Source organism: Balaenoptera physalus (assembly GCF_965194825.1).
Source record: "Balaenoptera physalus genome assembly, chromosome: 9".
NCBI lineage: Eukaryota > Metazoa > Chordata > Mammalia > Artiodactyla > Balaenopteridae > Balaenoptera > Balaenoptera physalus.
The window spans coordinates 107,568,466-107,589,536 of NC_138888.1; the positions used below are offsets into that span (position 1 = coordinate 107,568,466).

At 37.6% G+C, this 21,071-nt stretch overlaps 1 protein-coding gene across 6 annotated transcripts in view; it reads right to left on the reverse strand.

Moving 5' to 3' along the window:
- The window catches only part of PHF3 (PHD finger protein 3), a 97,879-nt gene extending 82,030 nt beyond the window's left edge, over nt 1-15,849 (reverse strand). For 2 of the 6 annotated variants that reach the window (XM_082474060.1, XM_082474058.1), the window contains exons 1-2: nt 15,213-15,849; nt 2,869-3,137 (exon numbers count right to left, since the gene is read on the reverse strand). In XM_082474060.1, coding sequence (XP_082330186.1) covers nt 2,869-3,112 — 244 coding nt within the window. In that variant the 5' untranslated portion in view covers nt 3,113-3,137; nt 15,213-15,849. Of the gene's footprint in view, nt 1-2,868; nt 3,138-14,354; nt 14,480-15,212 lie in introns of those variants that run through there. The other 4 variants (XM_082474059.1, XM_082474062.1, XM_082474065.1 and 1 more) reach the window with 4 other exon arrangements.
- Nucleotides 15,850-21,071: the final 5,222 nt, after the last annotated feature.

Genomic DNA, 21,071 nt, shown 5'->3' on the forward strand with positions numbered 1-21,071 from the left:
TTATACTCCAATAAAGATGTTGTAAAAAATAAATAACAAATTAAAAAAATATAATGTATTACTGGGTAAATCTAAAAACCAGATGCAAACACTGCATTTTCATAAAGAAATACTTTATGGAGTCAAAGGCATTCAAAAAGAGGATGAGAAATCTACTTATTGTCTCTCAAAATGAAATAATAAGCATCCTAACTTTTGTGCACCTGTAGAGCACTAAAAGTGATCTACCATTTTCTTTCCTATTTTTATAATTGTTAAAGCTTCTCTATGATTTCTGGAGACAGCTGAAATATAATGCAAGACATTCAACAACTGGTCTTTAACAATTACAGCAAACCAACCTACATCAGAATAGTAGAGAACAAGACAGCAGTTATTGTTTGCTACCTTTTGCACTGTTAAGACCAAGGTTACAAAATAACCATGATCTATAGCTTTCAATGGCCTGAGGAATACTGATAGAGCCATTTCCCTGCTATGCTTCAGTCAAGACAAGTAGTAAAAACGTATAGAGCCAGGTACAAACATCTGGATAAGAACTATGTAATTTTTATCTTATAGCAAAAAGTTGAAGCCGTTTGTGAATAGCTGAAACTTACACATGTATGGTTTTCACTAAATAGTTTACAACAGAATTTCTATTTCAAAACAAATTTTTTTTTAATTTTAATGTTTTCCAGTTTGCTATCATTAGAAAATATACTGGCCTTTTACCAAACCAAATATCCCAAAGGGCAAAAGGAACTTTGAAACAATCAAAATAAATCCCCTGCCTGATGGCACAATGAAATCTAAGCAATCCTATAAAGAGCTTTACAATTTTAAGTTTCCCCCACATATTCCCTTACATATCTTAAAAGCATATAGATATATACCACATATATTAACACAAATAGTTCTGTTTTAAAACCAAAATAAATAATTGTAGCAAACAAATTTAAAATAGGAAAATTGAGAAAATATTTCTACTTATAGATTCTTAAATAAAAGTTAGTTTACAATGAAATCGTACACAACTGTTAATCAGACCTCAAAAAAATTTAAGTACTTCACTAAAGATGTTCTAAGTCTTCTATTAGCAAAAGAAATGTTCAACCAAACAGACTTTTCATATGAAAAAAAAAACTTTTCACATCGACAGAAATTTAAAAAAAAAAGACTGCAAGTAAGAATACCAGTATTTCTAAGGGGCTGTAATTTTATAAGAAAGTCTAAAAGGATGATACATTTGCCAGTTCCAGGCCCAATATAACATCCCTGAAAAGGTTACTGTATTTCTAGTAATAAGCACATATGTATTCAATAAACGTTCTTCCTGAATTTAGACTAAACTGTGCACATAAACTTTAAACTTTGTGCATATAACCAGTGTCAAAAGTGCTTCACAATAATTAGATATATTGTACTGACACAGGAACAGTGCATACATAAAACAAAATTTTAAAAGCTTTAAAACATTTAAGAATACAACAACAAAAACAATGTAAACCTATGCGATAACACAACACAATGTATATAATTCAGAGATATACCATTATTAGCAAACAACTCAAAAGACTTCAGTATTAAGGAGTTGTTAAAATGAAAAAACTCCTAGAAGCCAAAGTGTTGAGTCTTCAGGCAGAGAAATCTGACAAATCTGATGAATACCAGGCCACCTAATCCAGACTTTAAGTACTATTATATCAAAATATTATGTAGAAAATATTAAAAGGAAATGAAAAATACTGAAAAACTGTAGTGCAGAAGAAGTCTAGAGTTATTAAAAAACTGAACACCACCACATAAACCTGAACTACTCTAGGGAACGGACAGGGGAAAAAAAGCCTAACTTCTCCATGTGAAACTGATTTTCCTTTGTCTAATTTTAGCTTACAAAATAGCTAATTGCTCCAAAGTTTGTTGTAGTATTTTCTTTGCTTTATAAAGGAAAACCTACATATTTTTTCCACATATTAATGTATCTCTGAAGTATTCTCTTATTAAGAATTTGATTAGCCCTACAGAAAGTTATTATCCTCTGAAAGTTACTATCTTTCAGTTACTTCAACTATATATCCTAAAGCAGTGCTGTCCAATGGAAATATAATGCAAGCCACATAAGTAATTTTAAATGTTCAAGGAGCCACTTTAAAAAAAAAGGTAAAAACAGGTGAAATTAATTTCAATACAATATTTTATTTAACCAAAAATATCACCTCAACGTGTAATCTAAATTTTTAAAACTTGATGAAATATTTTACAATCTTTTTTTCACACTGAAATCAAATGTGCATTTTAGAGCACATCTCCAGTTAGGAAAAGACTCATTTCATCTCCAATTAGGCCAACAGTTATAAGTGGCTAGTGGATGCTATGCTGGACAGCAAAGGTCTACAGTTCTTTCTCTGGTTTTGAGATACAAATACAAAATACTAAAAGATCTGAAATGGGAGCACACAATGTATTAAATTTGAAGGGCAGGGAGGGGCACTGAAAAAGGTCAATTCAGCCATTCCCCTTGACTCCAATAGGCCTGGGATGACATCATGTCCCCACTGGCGAGGCAATCCCTATTTGCTAGAAAGAGTCCCAATCATGACCTGTTGTCATGATGTAATTATTAACAGCACCCCCTAGGATTCTCAAAAAAGCATCCCATTCTGGACAAATTATATGGTAACCCTATCTATATCCGTAATATCCTTGAAGATAATTCCACATTCCTTGAAAGAAAATTTAAATTTTAAATTCTAATTGTGATGCCTAGAAAAGGAGCTCTAAATTCAAAGAAAAGAACCCTAAATGCACTACCCTCATCTAAAAAAAAAAAAAAATCTTTACTTTAAATTGCAGACTAAAAAAAAAAAAAAAAAAAGTAAGAATTACCTGTTGAACAAGGCATCTGGAAATTGGGATCATTGCTATCCAAAACAGGCAAACAGAACTGGTTACTTGCAGATCCTAGCATAGGATCCTTATCGCTGAGCATGTTCTTCAGCGAGTCCTCTAAGACATTTTGACTTGTACTAAAATCCTCACAGACTTCATTCTCCAGGTTGGATCCTAGAAATAGGGCATCATCTAAGTGTTCAGTAGGAATTAAATGATTAAATGTATCAACTATATCCATGAAGACTTCTGTGTGTCTTTCAGCCCTATAGAAAGACAAAAAAAATACCATAAGAAATAAAGCTATCAATTGATAATCACCTAAAACCAAATTATTTTAATAGTTTTGAGTCTAGAACACACTTTGGTATTTCTGAATGGTTTAAAAAAAAATCCTCACTGCTTTTAGAATATACATTTGGACATGTAGAATGAATCTTTGCTACACAATGTTTCTTCATCATGCATGTAAAATTTCATTTTACCAGAGATCCTATTAAATGTTTACTTAATTCACTTTTTTAGGGAAAAAAAAACTATGTATATATAGTCCATTAATATGACACATCTGAAAGAATTACATGGCTTAAACCATAAAAACCATATGTTTTTAACCATAATCTTTTCATAAATTAAGACTCAGACACTGCTTATTAGTAAAAATCCATATAAAAGAGCTAAAACCAAATCATTTAAATTATTGTCCCATACCTATTAAAACTGTAAAATAGCCTTGTCTTATTTACAATGCATTTAAATTATTTAAAGAAAAACAAAAAGGTTTTTTTTTTTTTTGTAGGGGTAAGGAGAAAAAAACGGAAAGAATCTATTAACTAAACCCAACAAATCAAAACTCAAAAAACTACATACACGCAGGCACAGACGTGCACATACACACATTTTGGGGGAGAACCCCTTTTAAGATAAAATGAGATAAACAACAAAGCAATATACCAGAGACTTAAATTTATTTTAGGGAGTTATGTGCGGTCTATAAAGATATGGAGCTGATCTCCTATTTGAACTATACCTACACTCCAGGCATTGCTCAGCAAAGGTCACTTCATGCTCTGGAGGAGCCTCGATTATCAAAAGTTGGTTTCAGAGAATACTGAACCAATGTATTTTGGGTGGTGGGCAAGAGTCAACTAAATAAAATTTAGTAATATTCAGTTAGCTACAAAATTCCACTAATTAACACAGAACTTCTTGGATTCCAAAATTCTTAGCTCCAAATCTACCAAAATTTCCTCAAACTGTCCTTGAATTCTTTCCCCTATAAAAGTAAGAGAATAAGAAGTTCAAAAATATTATACAATTTACCAGGTATATTTTATATGCTACTAAACATTTTACCTACATTTTCAATTCATTTATGCCCAGTGATAATAAATACACTCTATTACTATCCTTGTTTTGTATACAAAATGCATTTAAATAGTTTAATCGTCTTCCCCAAAGTCACAAAACAGAGCCAAAGATTCAAACCCAGGTTTCAAGGCTACATAGCCCAAGGTGGTAACTCTACCCCTTTCACACTGAGCTACAAAGCTAGAAATTGACTAGATTTGACTCATTAAAGGTTCTTCTTTAAAAACATTTTCCAACAAATCAGTAAGTGCCTGGGGCCTTGGATAAGAGAGGGACTAACCGCAAAGGAACAGGAATATATTTTGGAAGATGATGAAAATGTCCTAAATCTGGATTGTGGCAGCGGTTTTATGAGTGTATATACCCACCAAAATTCACCAATCTGTTCATTTTAAATGGATGCAGTTCACTGTAACTCAATTCAAAATTTAAACAAAAGGAAAGAAAATTTCCTCATTCTCACAAAAGTTAATCCTCTGCTAAATATAGGATTTCAATATCTCTTCTCAAACTTTGCAACTTATTTATATTGAAATATTAATAAAGCACCAAAATAAAATGTTAACTGTTTGATTGACTGGCTGATTATCTTACATGCATTCTTTATAACATTTAGAGAAAACAGCTACAATGGTGATGAAAAGTCAGGAAAAGTTTTAATTCCCTGAAACTATCTGATCTCAGTACCTAAGAAAGACTCAATTATCATATATCACCAATACTTCCACTAATACGTTTTTAGGTTCCAAAGAAATTTTAGTATAATAAATTTCTGGTAATTAAAAATAATTTACAAAAACATTACTAAATGTCTACAAAATTAATTAGCTAGAACTATCAACAAATTTGTTTATCTGAATATGCTGGGATCCAAGTTTACCACAAGCCGAAACAACCTCCTCTTCAGAGTTGCATCCCAGATGAAACAAACAAAAAAAGGCAATTCCAGCTCTAGAAACAAATGGTTGACTTTCCTTATAAAAACAATATGCTGAATCTACTAACAACACACTCATTCCCATAGCAACACAAGTCTGGGAAATTCTACATACTTCACCTGAGGTTAGTCTTTCTGTTGCACCAACTTCTGCCTATGTACATTTAAGTGGTGGGGACATTCACAACATTCAGAAGGTACAGTTACACGGCTCGAAATCACCTAGCTATACAGAACACCAGCCCATTCTAAAGGGTGATCTAAATGAGCAATACATTGTTTTTTCAATGATACTATTAGTGAATCATCCCAAACTCTTTTACTAAAACGTGCCTTCAGAGCCTGTGGCATATTTTTTAATCTCAACAGCAGACAATATTTAAAGATCAATTTTTTTTAAAAAAAGTAAAGCATACTGTAAATAAGATGGGTGAACCGAATTTTCCAGTATGGGGTGTTTTTTTTCCAGCCAAAACTAGTATGACTTATATAAAGTGTGTTACCCTGGATTAAATAAACAGATTAGCATAAAAGCGTCAAATGTCGAGAAATACCTTTAATTTATTCAAAAAGTGTTCATTAACCAGCTACCATTGTGCAAGACACCTTTAATATACCAATGCAACTGGGGATCTTACAGGAAAAAATATGGTATAAAGCACCCCAAACTTATGGATCCAAAGTAAACAATTTTTACAGAAGTGTTTTGTGAAATTGTTATAAATTGGTAAGACTGAATTTTCTTAAGTCGTTCCAACAGGCTCTGGAACCAATTCCAAAGGAAGAATGCCCAAAATCACAGTATACAGCCATATCGCAAGGTTATCTTAAAAGTGACAATGAATGCAGATATAAAACAGTCATTTATTTTAAAAAATCAGTTTTAGATATCAAGTGTTCAATATATCAAAAATAAAATTAAAACTCTCCATGCCAAATTGTTAAACAAATGTTAGCCAACTGTAGAAATATTAACCTTACTTAACACGAACACACTCATCTACTAAACGCAATGTGGTATCCTGATTTGGGTCATGGAACAGAAAAAGGACAGTAGTGGAAAAACAAAACTGGTGAAATCAGAATAAAGTCTTCAGTTTAGTTAATAATAATGTTAACCTCTAGTTCTGATAAAGACATTAACATTATGTCAAATGTAACAATCAAGAAAACTAGATAAAGGGTATATGGGAATTCTACACTATGTTTGCAACTTTTCTATATATCTACAACTACTCCAAAATAAGGTCTTTTAAAAAAAAAAAAAAAAGAACACTAACCTAAAATACAATGTCCTGAAATACCTAGCCATGTAGATAAAGATAATCGATCTAATTAAGGAAAAATTTAAGAGATGATTCAGTGTCTGTTAATTAAACAAATTGCTTGATTTAAACAAATTTCTGGCGGTCCAGTGGTTAAGACTCTGCGCTTTCACTGCTGAGGGCCCGGGTTCAATCCCTGGTTGGAGAACTAAGATCCCACAGGCCGTGCAAAACAGTCAAAAAATAAGTAAATAAATAGACAAATTCCTGTTTCTTACACTGAAATTTTACTTAAATGCTTCCTTACATTCGGCATTACAAATTTAATAATTAAAACATAACAGAACATAACAAACCTATCTAGGATGTATTTTGAGAGGCTAATGATATGCATGTATGCAACTGAATTGATACTATTAACTTGGGAATACATAATGCTCAAATCAGAAATTACTTATGGGTTCACAGTCACACCTCAAGTTTGCAGACAATAGGATGTATCCAGCTAAGTCAGAGAATTGGATAATTTGCTTAATTCAAAATTACTCATTTATTCATGTATTTATCAAGTATCTACTATAAAGTACTATCAAAAAAAAAAAAAGTACTATCATAAGTATACCAGTGAAACAAACCCCAGTCTCAAATTCAAGGAACTCATAATCCAAAATCAAGTATGGACATATAAACAAATATGACAACATATAAACATCACAACAAAATATGAAAGTGTCATACTGAAGGGCTCAGTACCACAGAGGAAGGTAAAATCCATGAGGCCAAGAAAGGGTAAGTAAGTGACATGTGAGCTTGGTCCTAAAGGTCCAGAGGCTACTCCAGGCAAAAGAACAGCAGGTGCTAATTATGAATACCAGAGTTTGGTCCTAATGGACCATTTAGAAAGATTCAGAATACAACTAAAAATAAGTATCAGTACTAACACCCTGAATAAAATTTAATCTGAGTCCAGAGATATTTCCCACTTGTGTCACCTGTCACTCAGAGAATTATACTGCAGCCAAATTTCATTTACACTGATAAAACCAGTGTATATTGTTTTCTAAGTGTTTCGTGTATGAATAGAATGCGAAAAGATTTAGAAAACGCCAACAGGGGAAAAAATTTACACTTCTACCAAAATCCCCTGTAAATTAAGAGCAAACTAAAATTGACTACCTCAACTTCTCAGAAACATCCTCGAAGTAAAACTATGCATTTTATCTTATTTTCCTTAAAAAATTGCACAGAATAAGCCTACCAATAAATCACTAAAGCTATCAAAGGCATGCGCGCGTGAGTGTGTATGAGGATGTTGGTGGGAGGACAAATATATATCAGGAGATTATAAAATCTATGAAGAATAATTAAACACTGTAATAGTGATGGGAGAAGGAGAGCATTCTACGTAAGACAGTAAATGAAGGCCTTGCTAATAAGGGCAACATGTGAGCCAAAACCTGAAATGAGGGAGTGATCCATGCATAAATGGGGAACAGCAATTCAGGCAAAGACCTAAATGCAAAGGCACTGAGAATGGAACTGCTTGTTGCCTTCCGACCCCTACACCATAGATTAAATAAATTAAGCTGTCAATTCATCAGGCATGCTCACTATTAGCAAATTTCTAACAGGCTGTAGTAGGAGCAGTAGGAAAAAAAAAAGGTACCACTACTAAAACAATGATAATATATAAAACTTAATGTGCTCTAACTTCAGACCAGGCAACGGTCGACATGGTTTACATTAGTTCTCCATCAGAGCATCAGAGGTGATTAAGCCTCTCCAGAGGACTTCTGGCTTAATTTGAAAATGGAGACATTTTTGGTCATCAAAACTGGAGGGCATGCTACTGGCATCTAGTAAATATACTACAATGCACTAGGAAAGCCCCACCACAAAGAATTAGCCAGCCAAAAAACAGTGCTGAGGTTAAGAAACTCTGCTCTACATTTATTAATTTACTCCTCACAACAATGCTATATTATAATCTTGATTATACAAAAATAAATAAAACTGGGATCAAAGAGGTTAAATTACTTGCTATAGTAAGTGGTGGAGTTGAAATCTGAAGGCAAAAATCTTCAATCAAAAGTCAATGCACTTACCACTGCCCTGAATTATCTCTTCACACAGTTAAATTCACTATTTATTACGTGCCAGGCACCGTGCTAACTTAAATGTATAATGTCATTAAACTTCACAGCCACACAATTAAGCAGCTATTATTATTATTCTCAATTTATAAGAGAGAAGCTAAAGCTTAGCAAAGTTACACCCAATATTACAGAATAAATAAGTGACAGAGCTAGAACTCAAATCCACTGACACAAAGGTCAGTTCTTCACCACCATGATATAACAATGTTAAAGATGAATAAGTTATCCTTCCAAGACAAAGTCAAGGAAAGTCACTAAATGGTTAAGACGTGTGGTATAACACAATTTTAAAAAGTACAATTCTAGCAGCAATGCAACCTCCCCACCTGCTCTACACACCCATTTCAAATTCTGGTCCAGTTTCATTCGTTAGAATCTACTGGCAAGACTAACTAAGAAAAAAAAAAAGGATCATAACTTTGTTTCTGAATTTATCAGGTAAAGAATATATAAGAATCCAAGATGACTGCCATACTAAGACCAAAGCAGACCTAAGAACCTCGAAAAAGAACTATCGAGTGCAAGTTGAAACGGGCAAAAGCAGAATTACTTAGCTATTAGTAAGAAAATTACCTTCAAAGTTTACAACCATACCCTACTGTCATTATGAGAAGCTCTAGCAGTTTGGATTAACCACAGCAACAGTACAAGTCATCAAAACTGGCCTAAGTAATAAGAGACCAAGCTAACATGTACTAAGCATGTACTATGTGCCAGGCCCTGTGCTAACTATACTGTATGCGATTCTCATTAGTTTCTCACAACAACCCTGTGAGGTAGGTGCAATTATTACTTCTATTTTGCAGAGGAGCAAACTGAGGTCCAGACCATTGTGTAGGTCACATACCCAGGACAGATGTACCTCAAAGATACTGCAGTGTCGGTTCCAGACCACCACAATAAAGTCAATATTGCTCACAATAAAGCAAGTCACACCAATTTTTTGGTTTCCCAGTGCACATAAAAGCTATGTTTACAATATACTGTATAGTCTATTAAGTATCCAATAGCATTATGTCTAAAAAAAAGGTACAAAACTTAATTAAAAATACCTCATTGCTAAAAAATGCTAACCATCATCAGAGCCTTCAACAAGCTGTAATCGTCTTGCTGGTGGAGGGTCCTGCCTCCATGTTGGTGGCGCTGACTGATCAGGGTGGTGGCTGCTCAAGGCTGGCGCACCTGCCAGCTTCTTGAAACCAGAAGACAACGACGTCTGCTGCAATGACTGACTCTTCCTTCCACAATGTCTCTACAGCATGACACACTGTTTGATAGCATGCTACCCACTGCAGTACTTCTTTCAAAACTGGAGTCAGTAGTCTCAAACCCTGTAGCTGCTTTATCAATTAAGTTTATGCAATATCTAAATCCTTTGCTGTCATTTCAACAATCTTCACAGCATCTTCACCAAGAGTAGATTTCTTCTCAAGAAACCAGTGTCTTTGCTCATCCATAAGAAGCAACTCCTCATCCATTCAAATTTTATCATGAGATTGCAGCAATTCAGTCACATCTTCAGGCTCCACTCCTAATTCTGGTTCTCTTGCTACTGCCACAACTACAATTACTTCTGCCACTGAAGCTGTGAACCCTTCAAAGTTACCCATGAGGACTGGAATCAACTTCTTCCAAACTCCTGTGTATATTGATATTTTGACCTCTTCCCATGAATCATGATGTTCTTAATGGCATCTAGAATGGTGAATCCTTTCCAGAAGGTTTTCAACTAACTCTGCCCAGATCCCTCAGAAGAATCAGTATTTATGGCACCTACAGCCTTACAAAACGTATTTCGTAAAAAATAAGACTTGAAAGTTGAAGTGACTCCTTGCAGAATGGATGTTGTGTGAGCAGGCATGAAAACCATTCATCCCACTGTCCATCTCCATCAGAGATCTTGGGTGACCAGGTGCATTGTCAGTGAGCAGTGATATTTTGAAAGGAATCTTTTTTTCTGAGAGTGGGTCAACAGTGGGCTTAAAATATTCAGTAACCCATGTTGTAAAGGGACATGCTGTCACGCAGGCTTTGTTGTTCCATTTACAGAGCACAGGCAGAGTAGATTTAGCATAATTTTTAAGGGCCCTAGGATTTTCAGAATGGTGAATGAGCACAGGCTTCAACTTGAAGTCACCAGCTGCAATAGCCCCTAACTGGAGAGCCAGCCCATCCTTTGAAACCAGGCACTGACTTCTCCTCTCTAGCTATGAACATCCTAGATGGCATCTTCTTCCAATACAAGGTTGTTTTGGCTAAACTGAAAACCTGCTGTTTAGGGTAGCCACCCTCATGAATTATCTTAGCTAGATCTTCTGGATAACTGGCTGTAGCTTCTACATCAGCACTTGCTGCTTCACCTTGCACTTCTATGTTACGGAGATGACCTCCTTCCTTAGACGTCATGAACCAACCTCTGCTAGCTTCAGGCTTTCCTTCTGTTATCTTCCGACCTCTCTCAGCCTTCACAAGATAGAAGAGAGTTAATATGGCCTTGCTCTGGATTAGACTTTGGCTTAAGAGAATGTTGTGGCTGGTTTGATCTTCTTTCCAGACTACTAAAACTTTCTCCGTAACAGCAATAAGGCTGTTTCACTTTCTTCATACATGTGTTCACTGGAATAGCACGGTTAATTTCCTTCAAGAACTTTTCACTTGCATCCACAACTTGGCTATCTGTTCGGCACAAGAGGCCGAGCTTTTGGCCTATTTCGGCTTTCAACACGCCTTCCTCACTAAGCTTAATCATTTCTAACTTTTGATTTAAAGTGAAAGACACGGACTCTTCCTTTCACTTGGACACTTACTGGCCATTGTAGCGTTATTAATTGGCCTAATTTCAATATTGTTGCATCTCAAGGAATAGGGAGGCGCAAGGAGAGGGAGAGAGGCAGGGAACAGCCAGTCGGTGGAGCAGTCAGAACACACAACATTTACAATTAAGTTCACCATCTTATAGAGTTGTGGTTTGTGGTGCCCCAAAATAATGACAATAGTAACATCAACACCGATCACAAAACACCATAACAAATATAGTAATAATGCAAAAGTTTGAAATATTGTGAGAATTACCAAAATGTGACAGAGAAGACTCAAAGTGAGCAAATGCTGTTTAAAAAATGGGCGGCGGCAATAGATTTGCTCCATGCTTGATTGCCACAAACCTTCAATTTGTAAAAAACGCAGTATCTGCGAAGCACAATACAAGAGGTATGCCCGTATACCCAAACTGGAATCCAGGCAGTGAGATTCCTGAGCCTGCACTTTTAAACTACTATACTTTATGCAGTCTACATTCATAACACATATCAAAATACTGGAAACAAAGTGACATGCCCACTTCCAAAATAAATTGGGAAATATGCACTTAGCCACTCCCTACATATAAAAAATAAAATGGCTGTCCTCAGTGTCTATAGAACAAACATCATTTTGGAAGTGATCGACCACGAACTTCACAATTTATTTTCAAAAACTACAATTTTAGAATGGTTTCATGTGGCCATCTCACACAAATTATGAGTGAATTAAAACTTTAGCTTTTCTGTACAATCTACTATGCCATTCAAAATTTTCCTAATAAAATTAGACTGTGCCAAAAGATAAAACTTCAGGATACTATTTTGAAGTTTTTGCTTAACTATTTCTCTCCATCCTCTCTCCATTATACAAACGACCATAAAAATTTTAATCCCGACCATTAAAAAATGATCTAAATTAAATACACGATGCATGACCATAATTGTCCAGTCTATACATTTGGCAATTCCTCACACAATGTGTTTTGTAACTCTTGAAATATCTTCCTTTTTTAATTCTAATACAGTGATTTAACATCTCATGTCTGAATCTGGTTTCTCAACCTAGATTATGTTCCTTGAGCATACAAACAGCACCTGGGTCTCAAATATTTTGAATCAAATCAATACTGTCAAATAACATTCGCTGTGTAATCAAAGGGCAACATTAAAAGAGAAGTTTTTTTTACTGTTCTTAAAAATGCAACAGCATCAGAAATGTGTAACAATTTGCCAAGTCTTTTGTAGTTAAAAAATAAGTTGTCTATGCTTCTGAAAAGATACTCCAGGATTCTCAGAGGGTGCTCAAAGAAGAAATGAAAGAAATAGAGCCCAAGATGTACTGTTGCAGAAAAGAAATCCAGCAACCACGTGTCCAAAAGAATTGATGAAATGTAGATGAACAAAAATATTTAGAGGTCAGCACTCCAAGAACCTTGCACTCCCTGACACTGTGTGGTGGTAATCCACAAACCTGAAATGCTAATCAATAAACCTCATTTCTTCATTAAATATAATAAAGATCTTACCTCCAGACAAAAATTAAGTAAAAAAGATTTCATGAGAAATCTGTGTAAAGAAAAAAAATAATAAAAATAGCACATTTAAGAAAGCAAAATGTATCAAAAAGGCAAGCACCAAGTTACCATGTCAAGGAAGACAACCATTATCTATATTTTAGTACCCCAAAACTAACTTTTATCAAAAACAGTTTTATTAACATGCTATTATATGTCAAAAATTATCAATCTTCCCTGATTTCAATACTCAATACAATTGAAATTTTAATATTATGGTTTTAAATGATTAATATAAAGACAAGTTCCTTTCCATTTTTCTATCCTTAAAGTTACTTCGGACCAAAGCTATTTTTCACCTACATTTACACAAACCACTTCTCATAGATTTGACTTAACTGAACATGCAACAGATGAGTATATCACAGGATCAGCTAGACAGTTATCTGAGGTCTATCCCCACAGCACAGAATGCATAACTAATTCAGTGTGATCGATAAGGAAGTTCACTATCCTCCCAAAGGATGCAAAAGCAGTATAATAAATTATATTTTCAAGCTCTTCAGTAAATGGACCTACAAAACATGCACAGAACAGGGGAAAACTTGTCCCATCACTAACTCATGTGTTATCCTTCTCACAAATCTCCCATACAGCTGCCAAATAAAGCTTAAACTCTAAGGCTGTAGTTCTGCATACTTAACAAGTGGCTCACTTCAGTTGAGTGGATGTCTTTCTGCTGCTAAGGAACTGACTGAACTGTGTGTGGCTTCATCAGCGCAATGATAGCTATTAAAAGTACTTCCTTAAATTCTGTTACTATCATGGGGAAATGGAGTATATATTTTAAAATAGTGATGATGAAGATGCTGATGAAGAGAACATTCATTATCGTAATATATGGCCAGTAAAGAGAACTGGGGAGAAATAATAATAAATTAAGAAAGGTCTAAGTGGTAATGACCGTTAAGTAATCACTATCTGAAACAATAATCTTCACAACACACCTTTTATGCTCTGGAATGAAGAGACAAATTCAAAAACAAGAATGCTGCAAAGATTTCCTGGTTCTTTGACTAGTGTCTTTACCAGAGAAACACATCTACCACCAACATTTTCACAATCCCAAACACTTCATTCAAGAATCAAAAAATGGTAGGTAATGAATGAGTAATGGAGACACAGTTTTGGAAGATCTCAAACCACCAGTTTATAAAAGCGAAGACAAGTTAAAACCCAAAACAGTAACTAAGTAGAACAATGTACTATTTAAGCACTCCCTAAGTAGCTGACTGTATCTCCACCCCCCCATCCCAAAATAACGTGGTAAAGTTCGTATTTGCTAAGGCTCAGCTACCGATGTTTCATTTTAAATTAAGTATCTCTATATGTGATGAAGATCAGGACTAGGAAGATACTAAGTCGTTGTTGCCACTTACATTAATGACTATTCATGATCATGTTCTGCAAACGATTCCTGAGCAGCACCAATAATCACACACTCAAATTACTTCGAATCACGGTCTTCGAGAAACAGCATTTAAAAACTCAAAGATGGGGAAAAAGTCATCGGACCCGGCAATACACAGCTGGGGAAAAGAAGGGGCACTGGACTGTGCGCGGTACCAACATTCCCTCCCTTTCTCCCTCCTCCCCGCCCCCCGGGTCAGGTGATCAGTTATTTAGCACCATGAACACCCACGTATCGACAAGTGGCTCATTAAATTACACGTATTATCGAAGGCCAGATTCCAGGTTTCTCATTTCAAACTATGCAAAAGGAGTCGACAGTTTGGGTCCCGGGCACAAAAGCGCGCGGTCGCAGGAGGGTGGATGGAGCGCCGACTCCTCGTCCCCACCAGCGGGCACCCGGCTCGGCTTCGCGGCCAAGGCCAGCGCCGGCTGCCGGGCCGGGGCCCAAAGCTCGATGCCGAAGGGCCGGGTCGGGGCCTGCGGGCTGGGCCTCCCCGGCAGCGCCCGCCGTGCAGCCCGGCCTGCGCGCCCGCGCGGCGGCGCACTCACCCCAAGGCCCGGGCGCGGAGCCGGCGGGGAGGCCGCGGCCCCGACCCTCCGCCCGGCGGCCCCGCCACAGCGGCCCAAACGGTCCTGGGCGGCAGAGGCGGCGCGGGCGGGCCGAGGGTGGCGCGCAAAAAGCCGAGAGGCGCCTTCCCGCTGCTTCCCGCTGCGCGGGAGGAAGGCGCGGAGCGCGACCGCGGGAGGGCGGGAGGCCGCGGAGGCGCGGGGCTGGGGTTGGGGGAGGGGAGGGCCGCCCGTCGCCCGGCCGCGCTGCAACTCACCAGCTCCGCCGACGAGCGCTACCACTGGCAGCGAGAGGAAGATGGTGGCCGCGCCGCCGCGGAGGAGGGGGCCGGCTGCGCCGAGAGGGGGTACGCGCAGGACGCAGGCGTCGCTGCCACAGCCTCTGCTTCCTCGCGGCCCGGGCGGCCACTGCGGACCACGCCGTCCCGTCTTCCGCGCCGCCCTCCTTATCCTCGTTGCAGCCGCCGCCGCCCAGGGCCCGAGGGTCGCTCGCCTCGTGGGGACCGTGCGGCGGCGCGAGACCCCGCAGCCATCGGCGTGCGGCGACGGCGCGGGGGCTGGAGCGGGGTCGCGTCACGTGACCGCACTGTTTACCGTTCCGGGGCCGCGCCGCGCCTGCGCGCTGCGAGCCTCCCGGGCTTCCGAGGGCGCGGCACCGCCCGCGGGCCAGGGCTAAGGCTACACACAGTTGCTTTCTCTCGGTTGTAGTAACCGCTAAAGCTTCCTGCTTAACGTGATATTGATGGGCAGATCTGCTCCCCCTTAGGTGCTTTTTACGAATTGAGTGTGTGTTCCAGAATGGCGGGCGAGGGTGGCGCGGACTGAGCCCCTTGCCCAGGAATCCCTGCGGGCTTTGCACTGCAGTCCCGTCGTGAATCGCCTCGCCCTCGTCGTTCCCCTGTTAGCAAGCCGGCCTGCGTTCAGGACTCAAGCTGCCTCCTCCAAGAAATGTTCCCGATCTAAGTAGTTCTCAAGTGTGGCCAGAGGATCTCCGGAGGGGGCCCCAAGCCCTTTCAGAGGGTCTGCAGTTCTTTTGCAATGGCACGTGCATAAGGCCCAATTTTCTTCATCTCCCTCAACCGAAACAACGGGTAGCAACCGATTTAAGGCAGAAGCAGAAGGGAGAATCCGGCCATCCTCCGTGAAGCCCGACAATGCAGATATTTGCAAAAATTTAAAACAATGCCACTCTTTCATTAAATTTTGTTGGTAAACGTATTTTTCATAATAAATATTTATGGTAACAATGAATTTCGGGTTTTTTTAATGTTCTTTATTGTTCTTAGGTTTAATTTCTAAGACGGTAAATATCAATACATATCACTAACCCATATAAACAAAAACTCTTGGAAGTCCCTCAGTAATTTTTAAGAGCGAAGAGGGGTTCTGAGACCAAAAAGTTTGAAAACCACTGGTTTAGGTTATGTGCCTCCACAGCAGCTTGGGCGGACCCCTAATCTCAGCCCTTAACAAGCACTGTCGGGTAATTGTTGCTAGTCGTCCCCCAGACCAAGACGAGCCCCTTAAGGACCAGGAATGTCTCCTAACTGCAGGGACCATGACAGTACCCACTAAAAAATGATAGCCAGCCAGCACCTGCTGTGCTCTTCTAAAACCTTTACTTGTTGATTTAAGCCTCAAGCCAGCAGCAGGCCACATTGTAGGATGCAGTGCCAAGTAGAATGATAGCTCACAGGCATGTGGTGAAGATCTGTTCTTTACTCTCTCCGGTCTTGTGGCATTTCAAGCACTCTCCAAACCAAATGCTCTTCCACAAAGAAGGTTTAGATTGTCCTAATTCTGGAATCCTAGAATTCAATCCCCTGTCTTGATTCATCAATCCCTCAGAACCTTGTTTTACAATCTCTCTTTTTTTAAAGTGTTTTTCTGAGAAAGGAGAAAAGAAATGAATAGTCAAGGGTTTTTTTCACTTGCAATGTCTAGGATGAATTGCAAAATAAATCTAACTTTATCTTTACTCTTCTCCTGGACCTCAATGTGAAATTTGCAAAAGTCATTAGAAAAGAATAAGATTATTGTCAGAAACAAAATTCCACCCTAAAGGAATTCAATACAGTAGAGCTTGAATGGAAAATCATTAGACGGAAAATCCCCTTAGAGGAGCTGGGGGAAAACTTACCTTGTTAGAGAAATTTTCATAAATTTATGAAAAAACAAAATGGAAGTAAAAAATATAGGAACCATAAGCCTGTCACATTTACAAAACAAAAATTTCTATCCTTAAAAAGCCAACCAGCTTGCCACAGAGCATGATGTTTTAACTCTATTATTTTGAACCAGCCAAGAACCCAGGTTCACATTTGTCTTGCTTTTTGCATCCAGATGTAAACACAAACTATGTCTCTTTTACCCAATCCATAGAAAGGTTACTAGAAGAAAGGACCAGCATAATAATACTGGGAACAGCTCTAACTTAATGCATGACGCTGTTTCAGTTAAAAGACGTTTTGAAAAGTCAGATTGTATTGGTAATATTGAAAACTACAAATTAACTTAGGAAAATTAAATATGATAGAAAACAAGACAACTAACAATAGCAAAAACTGACAGTACATTTATAATTGATTATAAAGAAATGAAAGAATGAAAATTGACAAAATTTGGATCTTGCAAAATTGAGTCTGGCAGAAAGTGCGGCCATGGAAGACAGCTCACGATGCAGATACGAAGGTTAATTCTGGCATAAAAAATGCTTGTCATCACTAAAACACTGATCCCTACAGTATCATCAGAGTAAAGATGGGGAAAAATTGAAAGGGTTAACTGCAATGAACAGAAAGTCAGTAAAAATATTAAATTTATTTAATGGGGTTTTCTCTGGAAAATACTTTCCATACACTAGACACACTTTCAAGTTAGTTTAAGAGAGATGTAAATGTTTTTATTCCTAAACATGGGATCAAAACAGTGGGGTTAAAATATCCTGAACTCATTTTACTGAGATCATCATGGAATTTAGACGCTTCGTCCAGAACGCTGTGCACCTCATGACTGACGGGCTTGCTCCCTTCCCACACTTTCTCTGCCTGCTTTATTCAGAAAGATGGCTCCCAGCCACTCAGGCTTTCAGCAGCAAACAATGGGTGAAGAGGAATTGCATGCCTCATCCCAGGGTGAATAATTTGCACAGCATACCAGAGTTCAGGGAGATCTAGAGAGCGTGGGTCAAACAATACCATAAAGCTTTTCCATGCACCAGGACTGCACAAGGTATAAAAGAAGCTTTGCACACTTCAGCAACTCTAAGGTACAAGGAAGGAGCAAAGAGAGACGTGAGACACCAGTTTTCTAACCAGTTGTGTCCTTAACGATCCGTATGACTTACCTCTCCCAACCCCTCTACAATACTCTCCCTGCCAATCCACAGCTGTTACATTTATTTGGTCCTTTTTTTAATCCATTCCATTATGCACCCCCAGTGGGTTTCAGAAATAAAAAGCTTTCTTCCTGGCCTCAAGGAACTCAGAAGAGTGAGAAAGATGGGCCAGTGGACAATTACACTGCAACCTGGTAAATGCTTTGACAGCAGGTGGCACATGAGACATGTATTCATGCTCTACCTGGCCCAGAGTGGGCAGAGGGCATTTCTGACAGAGGGGATGCCTTCCAGGGCAAGAAAGTACCAGCGAATCTGCTGCATTTCAGGAACTGCAAATGATTCATTACCTGGTTGGACATATTGTAGCCATGAAAATAATTTAAATTCTTTTAACAAAGAAGGTGTGATAATGTCCCTCAGTGACAATGTCACCTCCCTACTTGAAATCTTTCCATGGTTCTCCAAAATAAAAAGAATAAAATTCAATATGGCCATCAAGATCCTGTAGGATTGGTCCTTCTCCAGCTCCTCAGCCTCTTCTCTCCCTAGTCTCTACTTTTATAATTTATGATACAGCAACATATAATTTCTTGCTGTTTCCTACATGCACGCATACTGTCCCTCAACCTGAAGTCTTTGCTCGTGCTGTTACCTCTGACAAGAATGCCTTCCACCCAACTGACCCCAAACGTCCCCACAATTCCTCCCACCACTTTATCTAGATCGCTCCTTCATCCTTTTAAGATGCAGTTCGATGATAATTGTCTGAATCCATCACACTCAATGATGAAACATTAGAAGCATCCTCACTCAAGCCAGGGATGAGCAAGGCTCCTACTATGACCACTGTTATTCAATATTAGCCAATACAAAAAGGCCAGAAAAGAAAGAATACATAGATATAGGAAAAGAAAAGACACAATGACAGTTATTTGCATATGATATAACTGCCTACCAAAGAGAATCAATTAAATGACTACTAGCAAAAAGGAGTTACCTGAGTACTAGGCCAGTCATTAAAAAATCAGTAAAAAAAATTAATAGCTTTCCCATTAACAGCAAACGCCAATTATAATACAATTGGGAAAATAAATTCCAACAAAAATATATAACACTTAACCTAACAAGAAAAAAAATGTGCATTTTTTTCATGTATGCAGAAAAAGAAAAACTATACTTAAAAGGAAACTTGACCCAGAGTAGCCAAAACTATATTGAAAAAAAAAGAAGAAAGTGGGAAGACACACACTTCCCAACTTTAAAACTTACTATGAAGCAACAGTAATCAAGATAGTGTGATACTGACATAGGATATACATATTAATCAATAGTATAGAACTGAGAGTCCAGAAATAAATCCATGGGTAATGGTCAAGTGATTTTGAACAAAGATCTCAACATCATTCAATGGGAAAGAATAGTCTTTTCAATAAATAGTACTGGAATAACTAGATAGACATGTGCAAAAAATGGAGTTGCACCCTTACCTCACACCATACACAAAAAGTAACTCAAAATGGATCAAAGACCTAAGTGAAGGGAAAAAATTATAAAACTCTTAGAAGAAATCATGATAGTAAATCTTCATGACCTCATATTTGGTAATAGTTTCCTAGATATGACACCAAAGCACAAGCAACAACAACAACAAAAATAGATAAATTGGATTTCATCAAAATTAAAAACTTCTGTGCTTCAAAGGACACTATCAAGAAAGTGAAAAGACAACTCATAATGGGAGAAAATATTTGCAAATCATAAATCTGATGAGATACTTGTATCCAAAATATATAAAGAACCCTTACAACTGAACAATAAAAGGCAAATAACCCAATTTAAAATGGACAAAGTATCTATATATGCATTTCTCAAGGAGATATACAAATAGCCAATAAACATATGAAAAAATGCTCAACATTAGTCTTTAGGGAACTGTAAATCAAAACCACAGTGAGGATGGACCTAGAGAATATTATGCTTAATGAAATAAGTATACTGTATGATATCACTTATATGTGGAATCTAAAAAATAATACAAATAAATGTATGCAAAACAGAAACAGACTCACAGATATAGAAAACAAACCAATGATTATCAAAGGGAAGAGGGAAAGGGAAGGGACAAAGTAAGGATAGGGAATTAAGAGATACAAACTACTAAGCATAAAATAGATGAGCAACAAGGATATATTGTACAGCACAGGGGAATATAACCATTATCTTGTAATAACGTTTAATGGAGTATAATCTGTAAAAATCCTGAATCACTATGCTGTACACCTGAAACTAATATAATATTGTAAATCAACTCTCCTTCAATTAAAAAAAAAAAAAGGTGAGATACTACTTCACACACACTAGAATTTCTATAATCAAAAAGGTAGATAATAACAATTATTGGTGAGGATGTGGAAAATCAGAACACTTGTACACTGCTGGTGGGAATGTAAAATGGTGCAGCTGCTTTGGAAAACAGTCTGCAGTTCTTAAACTTAAACACAGAGTTACCATATGACCCAGTAATTCCATTCCTAGGTTTATACACAAGAGATATGAAAACATATGTCCATGCCAAACCTTGTACATGAATGTTCATAGCAGCGTTATTCATAATATCAAAAGGTGGAAACAAGGTAAATGTATGAATAAACAAAATGTGGTACATCCATACAATGGAATATGATATGGTAATTTTAAAAAGTACCAATATGTGCTACAACATGGATGAAGCTTGAAAACATTATACTAAATGAAAGAAGCCAGTCACAAAATACAA